At 35.2% G+C, this 21,437-nt stretch overlaps 1 protein-coding gene across 1 annotated transcript in view; it reads left to right on the top strand.

Annotated features, from left to right (window-relative positions):
* Positions 1–21,437, top strand: part of ROCK1 (Rho associated coiled-coil containing protein kinase 1) — an 83,327-nt gene that overhangs the window by 40,406 nt on the left and 21,484 nt on the right. The window contains exons 6-23 of the mRNA XM_009102432.4: positions 114–198; positions 1,807–1,951; positions 2,223–2,361; positions 2,778–2,869; positions 3,052–3,211; positions 5,600–5,666; positions 9,109–9,197; positions 10,755–10,803; positions 11,383–11,518; positions 11,938–12,029; positions 12,145–12,391; positions 14,060–14,166; positions 15,181–15,331; positions 16,203–16,363; positions 17,225–17,409; positions 18,141–18,210; positions 19,652–19,746; positions 20,973–21,138. Coding sequence (XP_009100680.1) covers positions 114–198; positions 1,807–1,951; positions 2,223–2,361; positions 2,778–2,869; positions 3,052–3,211; positions 5,600–5,666; positions 9,109–9,197; positions 10,755–10,803; positions 11,383–11,518; positions 11,938–12,029; positions 12,145–12,391; positions 14,060–14,166; positions 15,181–15,331; positions 16,203–16,363; positions 17,225–17,409; positions 18,141–18,210; positions 19,652–19,746; positions 20,973–21,138 — 2,236 coding nt within the window. The remainder of the gene's footprint in view (positions 1–113; positions 199–1,806; positions 1,952–2,222; positions 2,362–2,777; positions 2,870–3,051; positions 3,212–5,599; positions 5,667–9,108; positions 9,198–10,754; positions 10,804–11,382; positions 11,519–11,937; positions 12,030–12,144; positions 12,392–14,059; positions 14,167–15,180; positions 15,332–16,202; positions 16,364–17,224; positions 17,410–18,140; positions 18,211–19,651; positions 19,747–20,972; positions 21,139–21,437) is intronic.

Here is a 21,437-nt window from a genome sequence, read left to right as displayed (position 1 = left end):
TGCTGTTTTTCCATAAAATGTTGCATCTGAAAAGCAGTTGACTTCTATTGTTCTCATAAGTTAAATCTAATAAATTGAATGTTTACTTTCTAAAATACATATTTTTCTTTCAGAGATGTGAAGCCTGATAATATGCTGCTAGATAAAGCTGGTCATTTAAAATTAGCAGATTTTGGTACTTGTATGAAGATGAACAAGGTAATCATATGTTTGTAATTTGATTTTTCTGTTTGTGAAAAGAAAACATACTTAAATGTGAAAAGAAAAGATACTGAAAAGTTCAAACAAGATGAGAAGAGTGTACTCTGTTCCCTTATTGTTCTTCATGGCCTAGTGAAAGGAACTAGATGGTCCTTTCCAACCCAAATCATTCTATGATTCTGTGATTCATGCATCTTATTCAGTGACAATGTAAAGTGCAGAAATGATTCTTCAAGTGCTGTGTTTTGGAGAAGAGTTTTTCTGAAGTCAAGCTTTTGATTGTCTCTAGAAGCTCAGGGTTATTTCTTTAAGTATTTTGGTATGAAAAGTTAGTGCAAAGAAATGAGATGATTTTTACATAGTGCCAGAAATTAAAGAATCAAAACTGACATGCCAGTTGCTTAATACCAGTTTTATTTATTAGCCATTGCTGACATAGCATGAGAACAAATCTGAGGGAAACAGGTATCATGGAATTATTTATTTTAAAAAATGTATTCTGAGCTCATTAAAAAAAAAGAAAGTTCAGCAAAAGTATTCATGTCCTGTGTAGCACTGTTGTTCCCTACACAAAACTGCCTGGTTTGTCTCAGCCCATGTGTATGTTTGAGGAAAACATATTTGGAAATCTGAAATACATAGTAGAGTTGGTGTAATATGTACAATATATTTTCATCATATTCCAGGAGATCTGAATAAATTACTGTACTTAGCTGCTGAATAAAAGGCACCAATGAAAACCAAGTGCAGGCTATGTGTAAAAATCCTAGTAGTCTTGAGCCTAGTCTTGGTTCCTCTAGTCTTTTGAAAGAGAAAGGTTATTCTCTGGAAGAAAAACTGCTCAGCATAGGAGTTTAATTTAGGATTTGCTACATATGCAGCACTAAATTAATATTTATTTTATTTGCTTAGTTTTGTATTTTTATACAAGTATTTCCACTGATCCATTTCTAGGAGTAGCATGGGATTATGTCAGAAGTGCCTGAATGGCACTGGAAAAGGGTGTGTGGTTATACCTTCAGCATTCTGGATGCCAGCTCCAGTGTGACTGATCTCAGTTCTGCAAAGACTTTCTCAGGGGTGTGAGGAACATCAAATGTTCTTCTCATCTGTTACCTGTTTTGAAGTCTCTCTACACAGATTTTCAAAGCCTTATCTACCTTTGGTCTTCCTACCATTCAGTATCTTGGGTCAGAGGCCAAAAACTTGCAGTTCAGCTGTTCCTGTTATCAAAATCCCTGATGTTGACCCGTTTATGCTAACAGAGGAGCTTTCACTGTTTACAGTACATCCTGTCAGCAGATGACACATTTATACTGGCATGAGTGGCTGTCTGGTGTGTGCAGGGACTAGATGCAATTCTGATTACTTCTTGGATGCTAACTGAGGTTTTTAAAGCAACTTCCATTGTGTTTGACAGATCTAGTGCTTTGTTCTGGCTTTAGCAGATTAGACTTCAAAAATATATATATTAAAAAAAAATAATGTTTGTTGACAAAATTTTATGTGGGTCTGTTGATGTTGCTTAAGCTGCGTAAATTCATGGAACTTACTGGCAATTTTGGATCTCATATTTGGGCCTGGCTGTTTTCCTCTGTTTTGTAGGAAGGAATGGTACGATGTGACACAGCTGTGGGAACACCAGACTACATCTCTCCTGAAGTATTAAAGTCCCAGGGAGGGGATGGTTACTATGGGCGGGAATGTGACTGGTGGTCAGTTGGAGTCTTCTTGTATGAGATGCTTGTAGGTGAGTAGTAGGATCATCAGAATTGACTGCACAACTTAACTAGACTCCCATGATAAAATCACTCTTGTTTTTAAACTTTATATCTCTTCTGGTTTACAGATCCTGGCATTTACAGAATATATTTTAGAAAAATTCTGGCAGAGCTCTCAAACATCTGTCCTTGCTTCTTGTTCACTTGGTCGCATACATTGTTATATATGTAATTCAGATATTGCAAATCAAATCTACAATAATTTTGATCTTCTTTTTAATGTTTGTTCTGCTTTTTCAGGTGATACACCTTTTTATGCAGATTCTTTGGTTGGAACGTACAGTAAGATTATGAATCATAAGAACTCCCTTACTTTTCCTGACGACAGTGACATTTCTAAAGAGGCAAAAAACCTCATTTGTGCCTTTTTAACTGATAGGTAAGGTTTATATTTTATTCATAGTGAAAATAAGCCTTCATTAAGAGTATTTCTTGTCATGTCAATTAAAAATAAGTATTTGTTTTGTGTGCATTTTTAAACTGCTCAGGAGAAGTGAAATTCTTAGAGCCTGGGCATGAGTGCAGTATAACAACTTGATAATTGCCTGAATTATCTATGATGGTGGAAACAGAAACAGCAGAGCTTCTTATAGGCCAAAGTTAAAACCAGGCTGTGTTGTAGCTGCTCTGCTCATATAGAGATCTTCTTATGAAAACATTTGAGTTATATGTACATTTTACCGCAGCTTGAGAGGTATTTTATTGTCTCTGTTGTTAAATTATGCTTTAAAATGAGTCTTTCCTTCAGAATAATTTATGGAATCTCATGTGTTTAACCAAAACACTCTTCAACAGGGAAGTGAGGCTAGGACGAAATGGTGTAGAAGAAATTAAAAGGCACCTTTTCTTCAAAAATGATCAATGGGCTTGGGAAACTCTCAGAGACAGTAAGTATATTGCTTTTCTCAGAAATGGTGGTCTGGCTTCCCTATGTATCATGTTAGCAAAAGGAGTGGTGTATTTCGTTTAAAGGAGTTTAAAGTTTCATTTACTCTGTACCAAGCAAAATTTTCTTAGTGGCTTGAGTTATGTACTGATTGTTATCATATTATTTTCCATTTTTTTCTAGCTGTAGCACCAGTTGTGCCTGACCTAAGTAGTGACATTGACACTAGTAATTTTGATGATCTGGAAGAAGACAAAGGAGAGGAAGAAACATTTCCCATACCAAAAGCATTTGTGGGCAACCAGCTTCCTTTTGTAGGATTTACATATTACAGCAACCGTCGGTATGTGTGCAGAAAGCAAATTAATGCTGTATTCTTTGTTGCCACTGTTTCTGACTCTTACCAACCAATATCTAGGTTTAAATCTATTCAGATACTTATTAATCATTCAGAATACTAAAAATTACACTCTTTTAATAGTTTAACAATGATAAATTACTGCTAGACATCATTACCTTAAAATATTCCATTGTGTTGTTGAGTGTCCTATTCTGCATTGAGAAGATGCTGCAGAAGTGATGCTGCAGAAGCTAAGCAAGAAAATCCACTGTTGCCACTACCAGGCAGAGCTGCCTGCAGAGCACTGAATTGTGTGTAGTCATGAATCAAGGTTTGAAAGTCCATTTGTTTTACTGCATATTACTGTCCCTGAGCTGAATCTGAAGTTTCCATACTTTCCATCAGTGTTTTAGTGTGTGGTAAATTAAACCTTGGCTTACAAGAAATATTTCCTACTTGCCTGCTTTCTGCTTCATAATTTTTTTTTTTAAGTACACGTCCACTGACAGAGTGAGATCGTGATGTTTTATGGCTTTCACTATTGCTTAAAAGACTTTTAAATTACATCAGTTTAAACTGTGTTGATTAATGCTTTCAACAGTCATTATTATTGTAGGCCCTATGGATAGCTACATCTACATTCAAAAATCTCAATAACTTTTTAATACTTGGAAAGGTGCTTTTAATTGTGGTGTCAGGCTTAAAATGGGCTAAAACTTCTAGTAGAACTGTCAGAGAGAGACTGTTTTAATAGCATTTCTGGATAGGAAAATCTTGAAGGAAATAAATCTGGTTTTTGTCCTTGCGTGGAAGACGAAACACTTTTCCAAGCCTGTGGTGAAATTCTTTCCATCTCTGCAAAGAGTTGGATTTGTTGTTACTTTTTGCCATGGTAAGGTGTAGAAGGACTTGTAGGCTTTCCATACACTTTGGGCGAGTTCAGCAGTTCAAGAGTTTCACTTATTGTTCTCACTTTAGTCTATAACTTTGGAAAGTTTCCATTTTTGCCTTGCAGGAATATTTTGGAATATATTGTCAAGAAGTAGCCTATTAGGAGCATGTTAATAACAGAATTTCTTCCTTCCATTTTGGGGGACAATATCAGGAATTTAGAGAGCTAAGTGCCTGTGTTCTTGCTGTCATTGAAGAGTATTGCTGCTCTCTGCTACTATCGTGACTTTGTAGGCTTACTAGAACTATGATGCTGGCCTAGACCTGAATTTTGTCCTGTAATATTCTACTGGTGTGATTGTCTTGAAAAACCTGAAATGACTATTCATGCTTGTTAAACCTGTAATCCTAGCTTTTGTTTTCTTTTTTTACTTGATATAGTTCAAGCATTAAAAGAAAAATAAGTCCGTATCTGGACATGTTAACACAGATTTTGGAATACCAGCTGAGAACACTTTGTAGCCCTGTCTGGCTTGGGAGCTCTCTTCTAGATTTGATGGAGCTGGTGCTGTGCCTGTCTAAGTATCACATTCTTACTGCTCAACAACCCTGGTGTGCAAAATAGGGTGGCTTCTTGTACTCCAAACAGCAAGCTTGTTTCCATTGGAAACTGTTTCATTTCCACTTTGTCATTTGATTGTCTGAAAGCCAGATTGATGCTTAATTTCACCATGGTTTGGAGATGCCTTTGATTTTACTCTCCTTGATCTTATGGAGAGATTTTTTTATATCTGGAAGTATCCACATGAAATGAAAAGGATGAGTCCGTTTTTCTCAGTTCATGTGTTGGAGTGTTATTTCTCACATAATCTGACGCACTTAATAGATGCTTTATGTCTCTTTAGATCAGTTATCAGGCCAAGAATATCACATCAAATACCAAAAGAATTTGAAAACAGTAATTTGTATTTATTTACCTAACTCTCCAGAATCTTCGCAACTAGAAATTAATGGTAGTTTTAGAAAACATTTACATAAAATAAGAACACTGGCTTCAGGGCAAACTTTTTGTGTGTAGAACTCTTAGTGACTTTGTTGAAAGTTACACAATCTCTGCAGACTTTGCTTCATTACTGCTACTTGCTGCATAAGTGCCTGAGTAAATATTTATGGGATAGAAGCCAATGAGAGTGTTGTAACTAAGGAAAGCAAAGATTTTTTTTAATGGTTATTAAAAGAAAGAAAAGTGGTTGTATTGTATTTGGCAGAAATCCTTTTTTTCTGGAGGCCTTCTATTGCAGCTTTGTACTTTAACCTTTCAATAAATTGAATTTTGCAATTAAATGTGCTTAAATCTGATTATGTTGCTGTTTGATTATTCACATTTTGGAGCAATAAATCTGGGAGTTATATTTTAGGATGTCTGCATTATCTTAATCTTTTTAAAATAATCTTGCCTTTAAACAACTCCTCAAATATAACTTTAAAAATGTTTTGCAGGTATTTAGGTGTCCCTGCAGAAAATTCCAATGACAACAGAACAGGCTCCAGTGTGGACAAAAGTGTGGTATGTCTTCATCTTTATTGTATCCTAATAAAGAGTCTGCTGCATGTATAAATATATACTGCATATATGCCATAAACTGTTTGGGTCAGAAATGTCTCAAATTATCTTAGTATTTGGGGTCAGTGAAATCAATGCATGATTTTTAGCTCTTTAGTATGGCCTCCCTAATAAAGTTAATGGAAAAGCAGAATTTCACTTCTTAATATAACATTGTTTTTCCTGAATTGAGTACAATAGCCAAAATTTTTTGTGGAAAAGGATTCACAATTTTTATCTTTAGAAATATCAAAGTACGTGTGCAGTGTTTCTAGAGTGCCTCATTGATCCTGGGTAGCTTTGTGGCAACTGTGGAGTCTGGACTTCCAGTGAACTCAGTGGAAGGTGGAAGACAATGGGCATTCTGCTCCTTCACAGGCCTTCCCCACAAGCTGTTGGGAGTTGGGGCACTGATGATCTGCATTTCTAGAGCAGTTCACCTCGCAAGAAATGCTCAGGAATTCTTTCAGTTACTTATTCCCAAACATCTTGGCAGTCCTAGGTTTCCAGGAAGATATGCTAAAGTGTTTGAGACTTGGTTGAGTGCTTGGATTCTGTGTAAGTTCTGATGTAAATCAAACTTTACACAGAATCCAAGCACTCAACCAAGTCTCAAACATCCCTGTTTGATATTTTACAAATTACATCCTTTCCAGAAGAAAACATGGTCAAAAATTGACCATTAATTGATAATTAACTTTAAAATAAATCTTGGCTTTGACTATGATTTACTGTGTTAGTATTTTATTCTGTTTTCTGTTGAGAGTAGAAAATATACTGATCTGTGTTCTCTTTCCTCTTAAACTTAGAGCATTAAAAAGGTTTAATGACACATGGCACTACCCAGAGAAAATTTGTGCAGAACAGGGGAACTGATTATGTCCTTTACTGGGCGAGTGAATTTAATCATTGAAATACCTTGATTTTTTTAATGTATATTGATGTGTTTGATATACTTTCTTTTCCTTCTAAATGTTTGACTGTTCATACAGTAAAATTTAAAAAGAAAGCCAGACTTTCCAATATTTGAAAGTACTTAAAACTGTGTGCTGGCTTTTGGCTGACTTTGAAGAGAGTTACTGAATGGACTTGGTATACTCAGTGGAATACTACCCAGTGTGTAGCTGAGGAATCCTCAATAGTCCTGTCCATATTGTCAGACATATTCGAATGTCTTGTGAGTTTAGCAGTTTTGGGAGGTCAAGGTCTGGAAGAATTTGAGTGATGTAGGAAGGTTTAAATCAGTATTAAGTCTTTATTACAAGGTATGTTTCCCCCACAGTTCTTTCTCAGCAGTTTTCTTTCTTTACATGCTGCCATGAAAATGGCAATGTTGACACATGGTTAGCAAATGAATTAGTTCTGGAAATAACACAACATGCTACCTGGTCTCTCTGCATTTTGATATCTGGTTTTGAATGTCTTTGTGGAAAGACATGAGTGCCACAAATTTCCAAGAAACTAATTGTTTTGGAAGTGTGTGAAACTTAACAGAATTAGGCCATGATGTTGTACAAAAATAGAATTCTATATCCTTTTACTGAATATCAAACCTCTTTGAAGATCTGATTGCTTACTTTGGTATAGTGCTGCTGTAACCACCTGTAAACAGTCTAGATTTTAAGAAAAAGGAGATGAACAGATTCATTTGCACTGGATCTTAGGTTTTCTTCATTGCTCAGGGTACAGAACCAGACTCACTATGCTGTAGTGAGTCAGAAAAAAGAAAAAAAGTATTACGGTTCCAGAGGGATGTTTCTTTATTTCTCTGTTGCAGACACGCTTTTCTTCAGTCCTTTCTTCCCCTGCTTCCTACTCAAAATGGAAACCAAGAGCAAACTAAAGCTTAAAGGCGTGCTTTTATACTGAGTTAATTGTAACTCAGGATTTTCTTGAGGTATTCTTTAGTCTATTGATAGCAGATTGTGCAGAACTTTGCCCGGAAGCCTGTTGTCTCTACTGATATAATTAGACTGCTCTGCAAGCTCTGATGGGTCCCCTGGGGTACAGCCTGATGTGAGAACATGCAGAGACAGAAACGCAAGAGGATGTGATAGCACTCCAAGCTAGTCGGAGTCAGTACAGAAATGCCTCCGTTGCCAGATGTCTTTTTAGACCTGTTTCTCATCTCTCCCATTTAGTTCCTCTGTGCACCCTGTCTGGAAGGGCTATAACATGAGTAAAAGGAAATGGAAGAGCAATCACATTGAACCTTTGTTATCCTCTTTTTGGGGCATTTGCTGTGGTCCTTTCTTTTTTCAGTGAGAGCCTTTAAATAGTCTTGCTTTATTTCTCAGTGGTTCATATCAAGGAGATCAATGTGTTGTGTACTGGTCTTTCCTTTGTCCTCAAAGTCATCCCTGGTTTTTAACTACAAGCATTGTCTGATCCACATAGTGTTATGTTCTGTGTCACATCAGTGATTTGTTTTCCAGAGCTTCTCCTTTAAGTGCTGAAATGTCTAATTTTTGGATGTTTTTTGAGATTTTGGAGTTAAAACAGGAAACAGCAAAGCATCACTTGAATACATTGCTTTGAAGAGAGTCTAGATTAGGAATCTAGTACTTCTCTATGCAGTTCCAACAGCATTGATGGAAATGTATAAAAATTAAATAGGCTGAAATCTTTGCAATTATCAGTGGAAAGGTTTATAATGAATCAACATGAGGTTGACTTGATGAGCTCCTTCAAGGCTGACATCATCATGTTAAGCGAGGATTTTGATGTTGGAATGGGATTATTGTGCCTAGATATTCAATAGGTGGTGGTAGATACTTTGAGACTACATGAAAGGAATGAATTTCTGAGTTTATCCTGCTGGCAAACAGTACATGCTATGCAGTAATGTGCCATATTAACATCTGAAGTTCGTTACTATCTTTCAAACCTTGGTACAGTTCTAGCTGTAAAAATGAGCTCTAACTAAAGAGATGGTGAGAGCACTTTCTCCCCTTTGCCAATAACTGACTGGCCTGGTTCTGCTTCCTGAATTTGTTGTGAGCTTGAAGATGGATTGCAAAATACAGGTGGTGGCTCATGTTAGAAGAAATTTTCAAACTTACTGAAGTGCTTTCTTGTATTTTTGCAGTAGTATCTTTAGTCAGGTACTGAAGATCTGGTAAACAAGGAGGATTTGATTTAGCTTAGGCCTGTGAATTTTGAAGATGCCTAAAATTTCATGTGCATACAAATGAAAAAACTGTCTCACTTTTTGTAATCAAATTGTGGGGGGGCAGAGAGGAAGGGACATACATCACATTTTAATAAGGTAAAAAGTCTTACTTTGATATAAGAAAGTAAGCTTTCCTATAAGCAAGAAATATAAGCAGAACTGAATATTATGAAATACTTTTAAAAGTTTCTAAATTTAATGCATGTTCTTTCATGTACATATATATATTTAAAGCTGGAAAATATGCAGAAGATGATCTATGAATTAGAAGAACAGCTACATAATGAAATGCAGTTGAAAGATGAAATGGAACAAAAGTGCAGGTGAGACTTTGAACTTCAATTGTTTACATAATTTAAGTGTATCTAACACTTCACTTCTGTGGTACTGCTTTAGGGATTACCAGGATAACACTAAGAATGGTGTTGTAGTTCTCCAAGGGAGTTCCAGGCACAGATTTAAGTAATTCTAAAATTTTCTTGAGTGTGTGTATAAAGAATTTTTTTTTCATTGACAACCATGTAATACAGGTTCTTTCTGAACACTTAGGTCTTTCAGTTTACCTGATCTCTCTGTACTCAGATGTTTTATTGGACTGAGGTACATGCTCACCATGCTGATTTTTTTTTTGAAAATGTGAAATTCTGTATATATGGCATATATTGGATTATTAAAATTAATTAGGTGTTTTCTAAATAGAAAACCACTTTTTTTTTCTATGGGTGACATATAAGAACAGCAATTTGCTTTCTGAAGTTCTGTTTCTACCATGCTAAAGTAGCAGCTATGTGAGAATTGGCATTTTTCTTGCAGTCACACCAACAAACAGTTGAGATTCTCCTGTTCTGGTAATCAGACATTTTTACTGAGAGTCATGCAAACTAAATTCCCCTTCAGTTAGCTTCTCCTTTTGAAGTCTTTTCCTGAAGAATTAAATAATCCCAGGAGGCAGCACCAGGTATATGATGCAGGAAGAATTTAGACTTGTGAATTAGAACCATAGTGTGTAGCTGTACAAGCTCCTTAGGTGTAAACTGGTAACTAAAATGGTCTAGTGGGAATTTAGGTTGTGTGACACTGTTGCTTACTTAAACACAAGCTCACTGTTGGCACATGCTGATTGCTCTCCACAAGCAGGACTTACATTCTTGAAGGGTATTCAGTAGCAGTCTTCCTGCAGTACTACTGAAGTTGTCAGAGCACAGTTGTGTCTTCTGGTATGTCATGCCGTTCACTGCAGAGTTAGTAGTCTGCAGTCAGTCCCTGACTATTGTAACTGCCTCTTTTTGTGCCTGCCAGGCTGCCTTGTCTGGGTCCTCTTTGTTGGCTCTTTGAAGAGGGATGGTTGCCTGCAGGAATGCAATGGATGTGTCAGTGTTATTGCCAGTTAAATGATATTTTACTGTGTGCTTTGCCACACTCTCTGTAGTTCAGTCTTCTAATACATTGAGACATAACAGAGAGACTTTCAAATAATATAATTCATATACCTTTATCTGTAGTAGGGAGCTGCCTGCTGTGGAATTAATGAGCTGTTTTAGATATTTGGAGGTCATAACTAGAGGAAGTTTTAGCAGCTTACCAGGGTATTCTAATCTTAAGGATATCGTGTTGTGTACATACACTGTTTTTTGCAGATTAAGGGATAAAATGTGGCACCTGAAGTTTCATATATTTTATCTATAACTAAGCTCATAAATACTTAATGATCTATTTTGCAAATTATTTGCAATGATTGATTGATTCCTCAGCTTTAAATGTTCATTACAAAATAGCATTAGTTGAAATGTTAATGTTCACTTTAGTCATGGTCACAAATCATTTCACTAGAAAAACAGTATGTATAATGTATCTGTTAAATGATCTTGTTTTATTTTTAGATCTTCAAACATAAAGCTAGACAAGATTATGAAAGAACTGGATGAAGAGGTAATATTTTTTTCCCCTGAAGATGCCTTAATTGGGTAAAGAGTGGAGTTAGGAATTGTACTTTCATGATTCTAAAATACTTTTTCTGTGACTAACAAAAATTGTTCTGTATTCAAGTTTGAGACCTAACGATCATGTTTCACTACATAAAATTGGGAGATCACATTTTGATTTGTACACATTTTCAAAAACTTTCTTTCTGTTAGTCATGCTGATTTCTGTTTACTCTGATAAATATTTTACTTAGTCTTGCTTGTTGCAAGTTTTCTGGAGTTTATCAAAGTCAATTACTACAAAAATGCAGATAATTTTCTATTGAGTCCTTCTCTTGTCTCTTGATAATAATTTTAGTAGTTACTTTAGATATAATTGTACTAACAACAATGTTCCTAGTAATTGTATAAATTTGTCATGTAGTAGTTAAAAAAGATCTCTTTTCTTAAAACCTTTCCAAGGAAGCCAGAAATTCGTTCATTTGAAACAATGCATCAATTTCCAATTAGTTGCAGAGATCATGTAGCTGGTTTAGCGATCATTCCTTAAAATGTAAGCATAAAATACCAATTCTTTGAATTTTAGGGTAATCAAAGGAAGAACTTGGAAACAGCAGTGTCTCAGATTGAAAAGGAAAAGATGGTATTACAACATAAGATAAATGAGTACCAAAGAAAATTTGAACAAGAGAATGAAAAAAGGCGTAATGTGGAAAATGAAGGTATGCAATATTGTCCAAACGTTGACACTGAGGATGTATATGATGTGTTTTGGGAAATAATTTAGTGTCATGGTATCTTAAGTGCTGTGCAACTTTAAGGTTTGAAAAGGGATCTTTTCAGATAATGAAAAAGATCAGATGAAATGAATGATGTTCAAAAATGAACGGATTTAGAGTTCATTTTTATTTGAACTCAATTTTTTTTGTTCTTATTTTCAAATTCTGTGCACTGCAGCACTCTGCTGTGTTGTTGGTCTGCAAGCACAAAATGTGACTAAAAAAAATATATAAGAAGCAAAAAGTCAACAAAAACCTGTCAATGTAAAACAGTATTTTGGAGCATGTTTGTGTAAAAAAAACAAGAATAAAACCCTAAGGTTTTTATAGTATGCTGTATTAATGGTGCAATTTCTCTTTAGTGTCCACACTAAAAGATCAGATGGAAGACTTGAAAAAAATCAGCCAGCATTCACAAATTTCAAATGAGAAGATAACACAGCTACAAAAACAAGTATGTTGTTTGTGCTCCTTGTCTTAATTATTTCTTGGATTTGAGCATTCAAATGTAGCAAAACTGGCTCTATAATCTTTATATTTGAGAATCTTTGTCTGGTTTATTTTAACAGCTAGAAGAAGCAAATGATTTGCTGAGGACAGAATCTGACACAGCTGCAAGACTGAGAAAGGGCAACACAGAAATGAGCAAGTCATTAAGTCAGGTAGAATCACTGAATAGAGAACTGCAGGAAAGATGCAGAGTTCTGGAAAGCACAAAACTGCAGGTGGAGAAAGATTATTACCAACTACAAGCAGCTTTGGAGTCAGAACGAAGGGATAGAAGTCATGGATCTGAAATGATTGGAGAACTACAGGGTAATTATTCTGAATTTATACTTTACCAAAAAAAGTTGTGATAACTCTACTTAAGTGAAGTAGAGTTTGGTAGTGGGAGGGAGAGACAACCTGCAAACAAAGTGTGACTCAACAGTTTCTGAAGATTTGATCTGGCTTCCTGATCATATTGGGCAGCTCTTGGGAGAGGGAGAGAATATCAAAATCAAAGAGTGTCAGACACTGATCATGAGTCTGGAGCTGCACTGACTAAAAGTCTGAGTCCAGTGGTGCAAAAATTGGAAGAGCTGATACAGTGCTAGAGAAGATGCAACACTGTCTTACTGCCTTGTGCATTAGCCAAGTTGGTATGTCCTGGACTTGCTCTTCTTTCATGTGTAGAGAAGGCTATTTTTTTGTTAAATTGCATTTGTTTTTTTTAATGTTGGTACTACATTACTTTTACAAGCAAGGTTAAGAGCTCAATAAGGGATGCAGATGCAGAATCCTTTTTTTCAGGATGCTTGAAACTTTCTACTATTTGTATTGATTCTTCCAAACTAGAAACTATTCAGATGCATTAGTTCATGGCTGTGTCTGTGCTAATGGACCCTGACTCTTAACTTGCCATTTTGAACCATCTGTCTGCAGTATTGAGTTTCCATGAGGCTTTTAATGGGGACTCTACTTTCCCTACTGAATGGGAGCATATAAGACAGAGACTTTTTACCAAGGTCTGTAGTGACAGCACAAGGAGCAATGGTTTTAAATTGAAGGAGAGTAGATTTACATTAGATATGGGAAGAAACTTTTTATAATAAGGGTGGTGAGACCCTGGGACAGGTTGCCCAGAGAAACATTTGTTGCCTTGTCCCTGGAAGTGTTTCAGGCTAGGTTGCATAGGGCTTTGAGCAACAGGGTCTAGTGAGATGTGTCCCAGCATGTGACAGGGAGATTGGACTAGATGGTTTTCAGAGGTCCCTTCCAAACCATGTTATTCTACTTAGTATTTCATATAAACTCTTATGCCACCCAAGGGTAGATGCTGTGGGGTTTAAGGAGTAGTTACGTTTTCCATGTCATAGTGCTTAAAATCATAGGATGGTTTTGTTTGGAAAAGACCTCTAAGATCATTGAGGCCAGCTATTAACCCAGAACTGCCAAATCTGTCACTAAACCACATGCCCAAGTGCCATATTTACACATCTTTTGAACACTTTCGGGGTGGTGATTCCCACCTTCCATGGGGAGCCCTGTTTCAGTGCCTGACTTCCCGATGGTCTGAGTCACACTTAAGTGAATACATGTTGTGTTAGTACCCAAAAATCCGTTTGAAACTGACTTTCTGTGTAATGTGCCTTATCTACCCATAAAGGAAGTTAGCATCACTTATAGGTGCTTGTTCTGTAGCCTAGCAGAACCTGGGTTAATGAAAGAAATTCTGGATGTTAGATAATGGAAGTGATTGAAGGCAGGAACCATTTTTGCATGATTAGTTTTTGTGAATTGTTACTGATGACGTGCATAAGGAATGTCTAAAAAAGTCAGTTTGCTCTACAATATATGGCCTTTGCATGCCTGAAAAATTTGAAGTATTTGAAATATTTTATGGGCTCAGAAATCAGTAAAAGTTGCAAAGACTGATCTAAGTTGCAAAATTGATCTAAGTAAAGTAACTAATATTGAGTGATATTTAATTTTTTGTGGCAGTTCGGATTACAGCTTTACAAGAAGAAGTAAAAAACATTAAAAACAATCTTGAAAGAGTGGAAGCAGAAAGAAAACAAGCACAGGATATGCTTAATCATTCAGAAAAGGTATGGTGAAATGATGTTGAGGCTGATGCTCTTTGTCAGCTTTTGACTATATTTTCAAATGTTATTGTTGTCTTCAAGTCCTCAGGTAGTTCTTACTTTTGTAGCATTGTGCAAACACAAAATTGTGTTTGTCATTTATTATCACTGTTTCAAGGATCCAATCCTACTGCCAGTAGCAAGGAATTTTTTTCTGCCTGCCTAACTATAACTGCAAAGTCTTGCTTCTGAAAATCTATGAACTTTTTAAAAATCTGTTTGTTTTGTTTTGTTTTTTATCTTTACTGGATTTTAATTTGACTGGATCAGTGCTAGGCAGGCTTTTTAATCAACTTCGGTGTGGAATTTTTTTCTGTCCTTCCGTCCTTCCTTCTGAATGTTCCTCTAACATTTCTGATCCCTTCCATATGATGGAAAAACAAGTTAACAGTAAGAGGAAATCCTGCACCCTTTCTCCAGACAGACTGCAGAGTTAACTCTGTCTGGTGAGGTCAGGTAAAGACTTGGTGTGCTGTGTGGTCTCTGTGAATAAACCAGAGATCTGACAGCCTGTGAGGGAAGGGGGCAAGCAATTCTAATTTGTTGTTATGTGAAGCAGCCATTCAAAGGCCAGTGCTTGTCTCTCAGAGCACATGTCAAGGGCTTATTTAGTGAATTACTGTTAATGCCTGTCAATCCTAGCAATGAAATAATCCAAATCCATCCAGGTAACAGTAATGCAGATTCCTCTGTGCTCTAGGATGTCTATTCGTTAGTTGTATGTTTCCAGTTTAGGTGACTGCTGATTATACAAATAGAGAAGTTTCCATTTTCTTGCAAATTTGTAGACTACTGAAAAAAGTTAATGAAATTTTTTCCAGAGCATTGAGTACAGTTTTGGTCGGTTACTGCTCTTTGCTAAGCATGGAATATAACACTGATAATCTCTTGATAACAGAAATTTAATAATAAAAAAGGGAATAAAAATGCGATTCCTCAGGTATTATAGAAATCTGATCACTCTTTCCTTATCTTTAGGAAAAGAATAATTTAGAGATAGATTTGAACTACAAACTGAAATCCTTACAAGACCGGTTAGAACAGGAAGTGAATGAGCACAAAGTGACAAAAGCGCGGTTAACTGACAAACACCAGTCAATAGAGGAGGCAAGATCAGTTGCGATGTGTGGTAAGTGTTTCCTGCAAGTTTCAGGTAAATATGTAATAAAACATGTTCTGATTATGATATTTCAGTATACATTGTGTTACACCGTAGTACTCTTGCCACAAGTGCTTGATCTCTGCTATAAAGAAAATGTGTATTAAAATCCTAAAACATTAAAATTACAGATTTTAAATTATTTTCCCTAACATGCTATTTAAGAAACAATACAATTTTTATTAATGTTTTGCATACCTTACTTCAAAGCCTTCCTTGGCTTCTAAAATGCTATTGAATCTTGGAACTCTGTCTAATGCTAAACAGAATTGAAAGAATGCATTATCAAGAGAGATGTGTAGAGCATTCATTCCTGTGTAACTGCATTAAAAATACCAGTGTTGTATTAGGCTTGTCTGAAGTGAAGTGAGAAGTTTCTTTTATAGATGTATATCCATGAATCAAAGGTGTGTCTTGATTTTGTAATTGAATATGTCAGGTTTTCCTGTGAAGGTCATCAGTACCTAAATGTGGTTTTTAGAGTTAACAATAATGGTAGATTTTTTTCTTTTGCTACTATCCATTCATGCAAGTGAAACTTTGCCTTACATCAAAATGATTACTTCAAGAATTTGTGCTGTATTTTTCTTTCACTATTTATCTTTCAGTTGTCATGATAATATTCCAATGCTTTGAATGCAGATTGGAATTATTTATATTTTTTAGTGTTCCCTGTCATAATGCCAGGATCTTTTTTCTTTCATCAAACAGCAGAAAAGCTTAGATAGCTGAACAAAAAGGTCTGAAAAGTATTAGGAGATTTATAACTGTTTTTACAAAAGCATGCTTGCAGATGCTATGTAATAATTTTTGTTATTTTTCTTTCCCTAATCTTTTTTAGAAATGGAAAAAAAGATAAGGGAAGAACGGGCAGCAAGAGAAAAGGCAGAAAATAGAATAGTTCAAGCTGAAAAACAATGTTCCATGTTGGACTTTGACCTGAAGCAATCCCAGCAGAAACTGGAACATCTTCTTCAGCAAAAGGAGAGACTGGAAGATGAAGTAAGTAAAAGGTTCATCACTAAAAATTTTCTATATAAATGAGAAATTAGAGTTGAACTGAGAAAGAGAAAATTAAATTAACTTATACTGAGCTCCTTATATAATACAACTCTCAGCAGAATTGAGGATAGTTTTTGGCATAAGTAGGTTTAGGTAATTTCTGCTTGTTTCATAACTCTAGCATGTCTTCCATATTTGAACTTCAATTCAATATAACACTTTTTTGTGTTTTCTCTTTTTCTAAAGAAAACATTTGCTTGTGAATTTGATTGTGCAGTCTTATTGATGTGGATGATTTACGGGTCTGAGTTTGTGTTGTCTAGTTTGCATTCTTTCCTTTTGTTCAAGGAAATGCAATTAGAATATTGAGTGTGAAAACTAGGTACTAAGAATAATAGCTTCGTCCTTGTTCTTTACAGGACAATGGGAATGAAGTTTATAACACCTTTCTTAGGATTCACAATTCATGTAAATTAGTTTTTATATACTTGATAAGCTGCATTTTTTTTTCTAGGGTGACAGATTTTTCAGATCTGAAATCCATGGAGAGGTTTGGAGACAATTTAGGTTCCTTCACTTGTTGTCTTTCAGATTAGTTAAATCAGGGACTTTGAAATAAACTAAAAATGGGAAAACTTTATCATCCTGAAGTATCATAGCCATAGGTTCTAAGGGCAGCAGCTTTGTGTGAGATTATTACAATGAAGTGTTTAGGGATTCAGGAATACTTTGACATATGGTTCACAGTGTAGCATTTAGTCAGTGGTGTTTAATATAAAATAATCCATATGTGAAGCCTCTTCAGCCACATGCAATTGGTTATTTAGCAAAGGCTCCTAAATTGAAATATTTCTCATTTAGGTAAGGAATCTGACACTTAAGCTAGAACAAGAGACGAATAAACGAATAATGGCACAGAATGAATTAAAGGCACAAGCTTTTGAATCTGATAACTTGAAGGGTTCTGAGAAGCAGTTGAAACAGGAAATCAATACCTTGTTGGAAGCAAAGAGATTACTGGAGTTTGAGTTGGCTCAACTTGCAAAGTAAGTAAAAACCTGAAGTAAAATGGAAAAATTTGCTTAATTATACATGTAGTATTTTTCCCGTTCCTGCTAGTGAATAAAGTTCTCTGGAGCCATAGGCATTTTTTCCTAAACTGGAAGAGTATTTTTAGCTGCATGTTATGATTCCTGTGTAGCTGCACGTTATGATTTCTATGTAGCCTTCAGTGTTTGAATATTTTTGTTATGAGCTACAATTCAGAACAGCACACACACATATATACATGTGTGTGTATGTGTGTGTGTATATATATATATATATATATATGTATGTATGTATGTATATATTCCTCTTTTATTTGAATTACTTTTTTATGGATTAACTCTGATGCTACTTACTAAATCATATAGGACTTGTAGTACATGGGAGTCAGTAGTTCCCTTTCATTGCCTGATTAATTTTCTTAATGTTTCTTTATCTTACAATGAAGACTTTTTTCATTAATTAGACTTCTATCATATATTCTTTCAGCTGGCTTACTGTTTTTCCATTTAGAGTACTTCTTGTCTTCTGAATTACATACTGAAAGGATCATTGTTTTAGAATAAGAACTGTATTAAATCAGAATTCCAGGATACAGCAAACTGTTGCTCTTTGTGAAGTAATGTGTATGCAAATGGAAGATCATTGTAGAGTGCTGTTCTGGTTAGAAATTGTCTTTTGTTTGTAGCTGACTTCTAAATGTTTCCCTTTTTTTTAAATTCCTTCAAAGACAGTACAGAGGAAATGAAGGTCAGATGCGTGAGCTTCAGGATCAGCTTGAAGCTGAGCAGTATTTTTCGGTAAGACTTCTAAGGAATTGGGTGTAAGGAATTTTGATATAAAATCATTTAACAGTAAATAGTTGAAACTAAAATTGTTTTAATGTAAGTAAAAGTCTCACAAAAATCAGCAATTCAGAAAATCCTGCTTGAAATACAAACAAGGAACAAAATATTAGAGATACAACATTTAGATACAACATTAGATGGTGTATCTAAAATGTTGTTTTGTTATTTGTCAAAACTGACATTACATTGAGTAACTCTTACCTAAATTAATCATCAGAATTGTTCCTATCCTGAGGTTGGAAAGCAGTTATTTTTCTGATACAATTGCAAACTTTGTAGAGTGTTGAAAATCTCCAAACTTACTGAAAAATAGCTCATGCTATTGATCTACCATACACACATTTAAGAACCATAGACTCAGTAGCATTCTGCATGTATTCCTTATTCTAAAAAGCTACCTTCTCTGCACCTGAATCTCTGAAGAACCTTACTGGGTACTCCAGGTAGCCAAAATATGTATTTCATAGATGTAGTCTGGTCTGTTTTGTCTCTGTGAAAAGAAACAATAGGATAAAATTCTCTGTAACACCTGAACTTTAAATACATTTGTGAATATGGAGAGACTAATTTCACTTTGGGAAATACTTTTAAATTTAGTTTTTCCTGGGAAAGGCAATAAAAATTTTGTTTACTAAACTGCATATGAATATCATTTCATTATCTGTTACAGGGGCTTTTTCTGCATTTCTCCATGACATAACTGCTAATAAAAAGATGCAGAAAGTTGTGTTTCTCAGTTTCTTCTTTTTTCACTAATTTGTAGTTTAAATAAGACATTCATAATTCAGTCTGAATATTTAGTAAAAACAGTTTACTGTAGAAAATAAAATTTTAACTTTCAGAATTACAGGTGATGGTAATAACAACAATATAGTAATAAAACCCAGAAGTAATTCACAGCAGTAAATAATTTACATAAATCAGACCTCAGCTGAATCACTTACTAAGTTTGTACAGAAAAAACTTAAGATTATAAGAGAAAAGGTGCATGGACACAAAGAGAATGCAACAGGTGAAAGCACAGAATGGTGTTAGGCTTGTTGGATGAACCTTTTGAGAAAAGTGATGCTTCAAGGTGCAGTTTTGTCCTGTTGTGTCTGGGAGACCTGTTCTACTGTGTCATAGTGCCTTTTGTCTCTTTTGCAGCACCTATATTTGTGCAGCTATGTAGGAAAACACACTAGAAAATTGAAAACTGATTTGGTCATATCAGTTCCCTATCCAAGAGAAACAGTAAAGAAACATCTGGGAGAGGAAGGAAGGAGGAAATTTCACTAATGACAGTATTGGCATGTGTTGGCGTTTGACAAATTCAAACTAAGTCTGAAAACAAGGAGGAATTTCAGTATGGAATTTGAATAATGATTTTTTTTTTTTATGCTTTCTTTTACAGACACTTTACAAAACTCAGGTTAAGGAGCTGAAAGAGGAAATTGATGAAAGGAATAAAGAAACACAAAGAAAAATGCAGGAGTTACAAAATGAAAAGTATGCCCATTGTGTTTCAAACATACACTTAAGTTTTTCCTTGTAATACTGTCTCACTCATGTATACTTTGAATCAGATCTAGGATGCTTCAATTCCTTTAGAAAAAGTTCTCAAAAGTGTTCCATGGCAAATACATAGAATGTTACCTATAGAGACTCACAAAGCCAAATATGGGTATTCATATTTGAATATGAAGAACAAAGACTTCTCTGAAAATTTAGTAAGATTCAAAAACTTTGAAAAACATTTGAATTTGTGGTTATCATCTCACCAGCTTTTAAAATTTGACTCTATTATCCTGATAATTACTTAATGTATTTCTATATTCAGTAAAATAATTTGAGAAAAAGGTGACAAAGTCTTTGAAATTTAGTATGCTTCTGATTCCAGCTAAACTAGCTATTAATTGTTATGTACTATTTTCTAAGCTATCAAATAAGAAAAAAATTTTAAGCTTGTTTTTCCAATTTCTTAATTTATTTCATGTTCTGAAGAAGGAGACTGTAGCCTTATGCATGAAGTACGGTTTCTTCTAAAGTCTGTGTCACTTGTTCTGCCTGATCATCAACATTGGAAAGCAGTCTGAAGGGCAGAGGTTATGTACAGTGTTAATTTTGTACAGCAGTTTGGCTAAGAAAGGGAGAAAGAAAAGATGTGCTAATAAATATGGTGTAGGTAGAAAATACATGTGCCTCTGCAAAGTTGTTCATGAGCGGTAGCCAACAAAGAAATGGGGAGGGAGGAGAAGGTGGGCAAGAATTCCCTCATTCTTCTTGGGGTTATTTATTTCTTTTCTTACTTCTTTTTATAGATGCTTTGTATTCTATTCCCTCGCTAGTCTCTGCAATCTTATGGTCATCCTAAACATTTCTCACTTGGATATAACTAAGGGAATTGTGATAATTGGCAAATGTGGGTTAAGTATCTTTTGATGGACCACTCTTTACATATAGTTTTATTTTCTGTTCCTTGAAGGCAGGAGAATACATCTTGGTGTTTCATGGATGATTGAAATGTTAATAAAAATCACAGTAAGCTTGCTGCTGTAGCTTGTGTGGACCATCAAAGGATACAAGTGTACAGAATGCAGTTTTGTAACTCTTGCTTTTTTTAAGAAACTAAGATGATGACCATTAACTGAGCAGTATAATTTGGGTTTGATAGTTTTCCTGAAAATTTGGAATGTTTTACGTAGGAAAAAGAAATCTTAATGTCCTTTTTACAGAGAAACACTCGCCACCCAGTTGGATTTAGCTGAAACCAAAGCCGAGTCGGAACGGTTGGCACGGGCACTCGCTGAAGAGCAGTATTATGAACTGAACCAGGAGAGTAAAAAAGCTGCATCAAGGCATAGACAAGAATTGACTGATAAGGACATCATCATAAGAAGGGTAAATTAACTGTTATACCCATATACATCTCTTCCAGCCAGAAACCAAAATTCATGGTTTTAATTAATGAAGTCCTGTTGTGATCATAAGTGATAACTAATTAGGTATCTTAGGTTTTGGGCTCACTTGGAACCTTTAAATTTCATCATGTGGCCTCCCTAAAAAACAAAATTCATTAATCTGAGATGAAGCCAGAATGAAAATCAAGTGAATGTCTATAATTCCGATATTAAGCCTTTTGTATTTAGTTCTTGTCATTGCCAAGTGTATTATTTAAATCTTGTAAATTTGTGGAGCTG

The sequence above is a fragment of the Serinus canaria genome, chromosome 2 (genome assembly GCF_022539315.1).
Source record: "Serinus canaria isolate serCan28SL12 chromosome 2, serCan2020, whole genome shotgun sequence".
NCBI classification, from domain to species: Eukaryota; Metazoa; Chordata; class Aves; order Passeriformes; family Fringillidae; genus Serinus; species Serinus canaria.
This window is presented reverse-complemented; position numbering and strand designations above follow the sequence as displayed.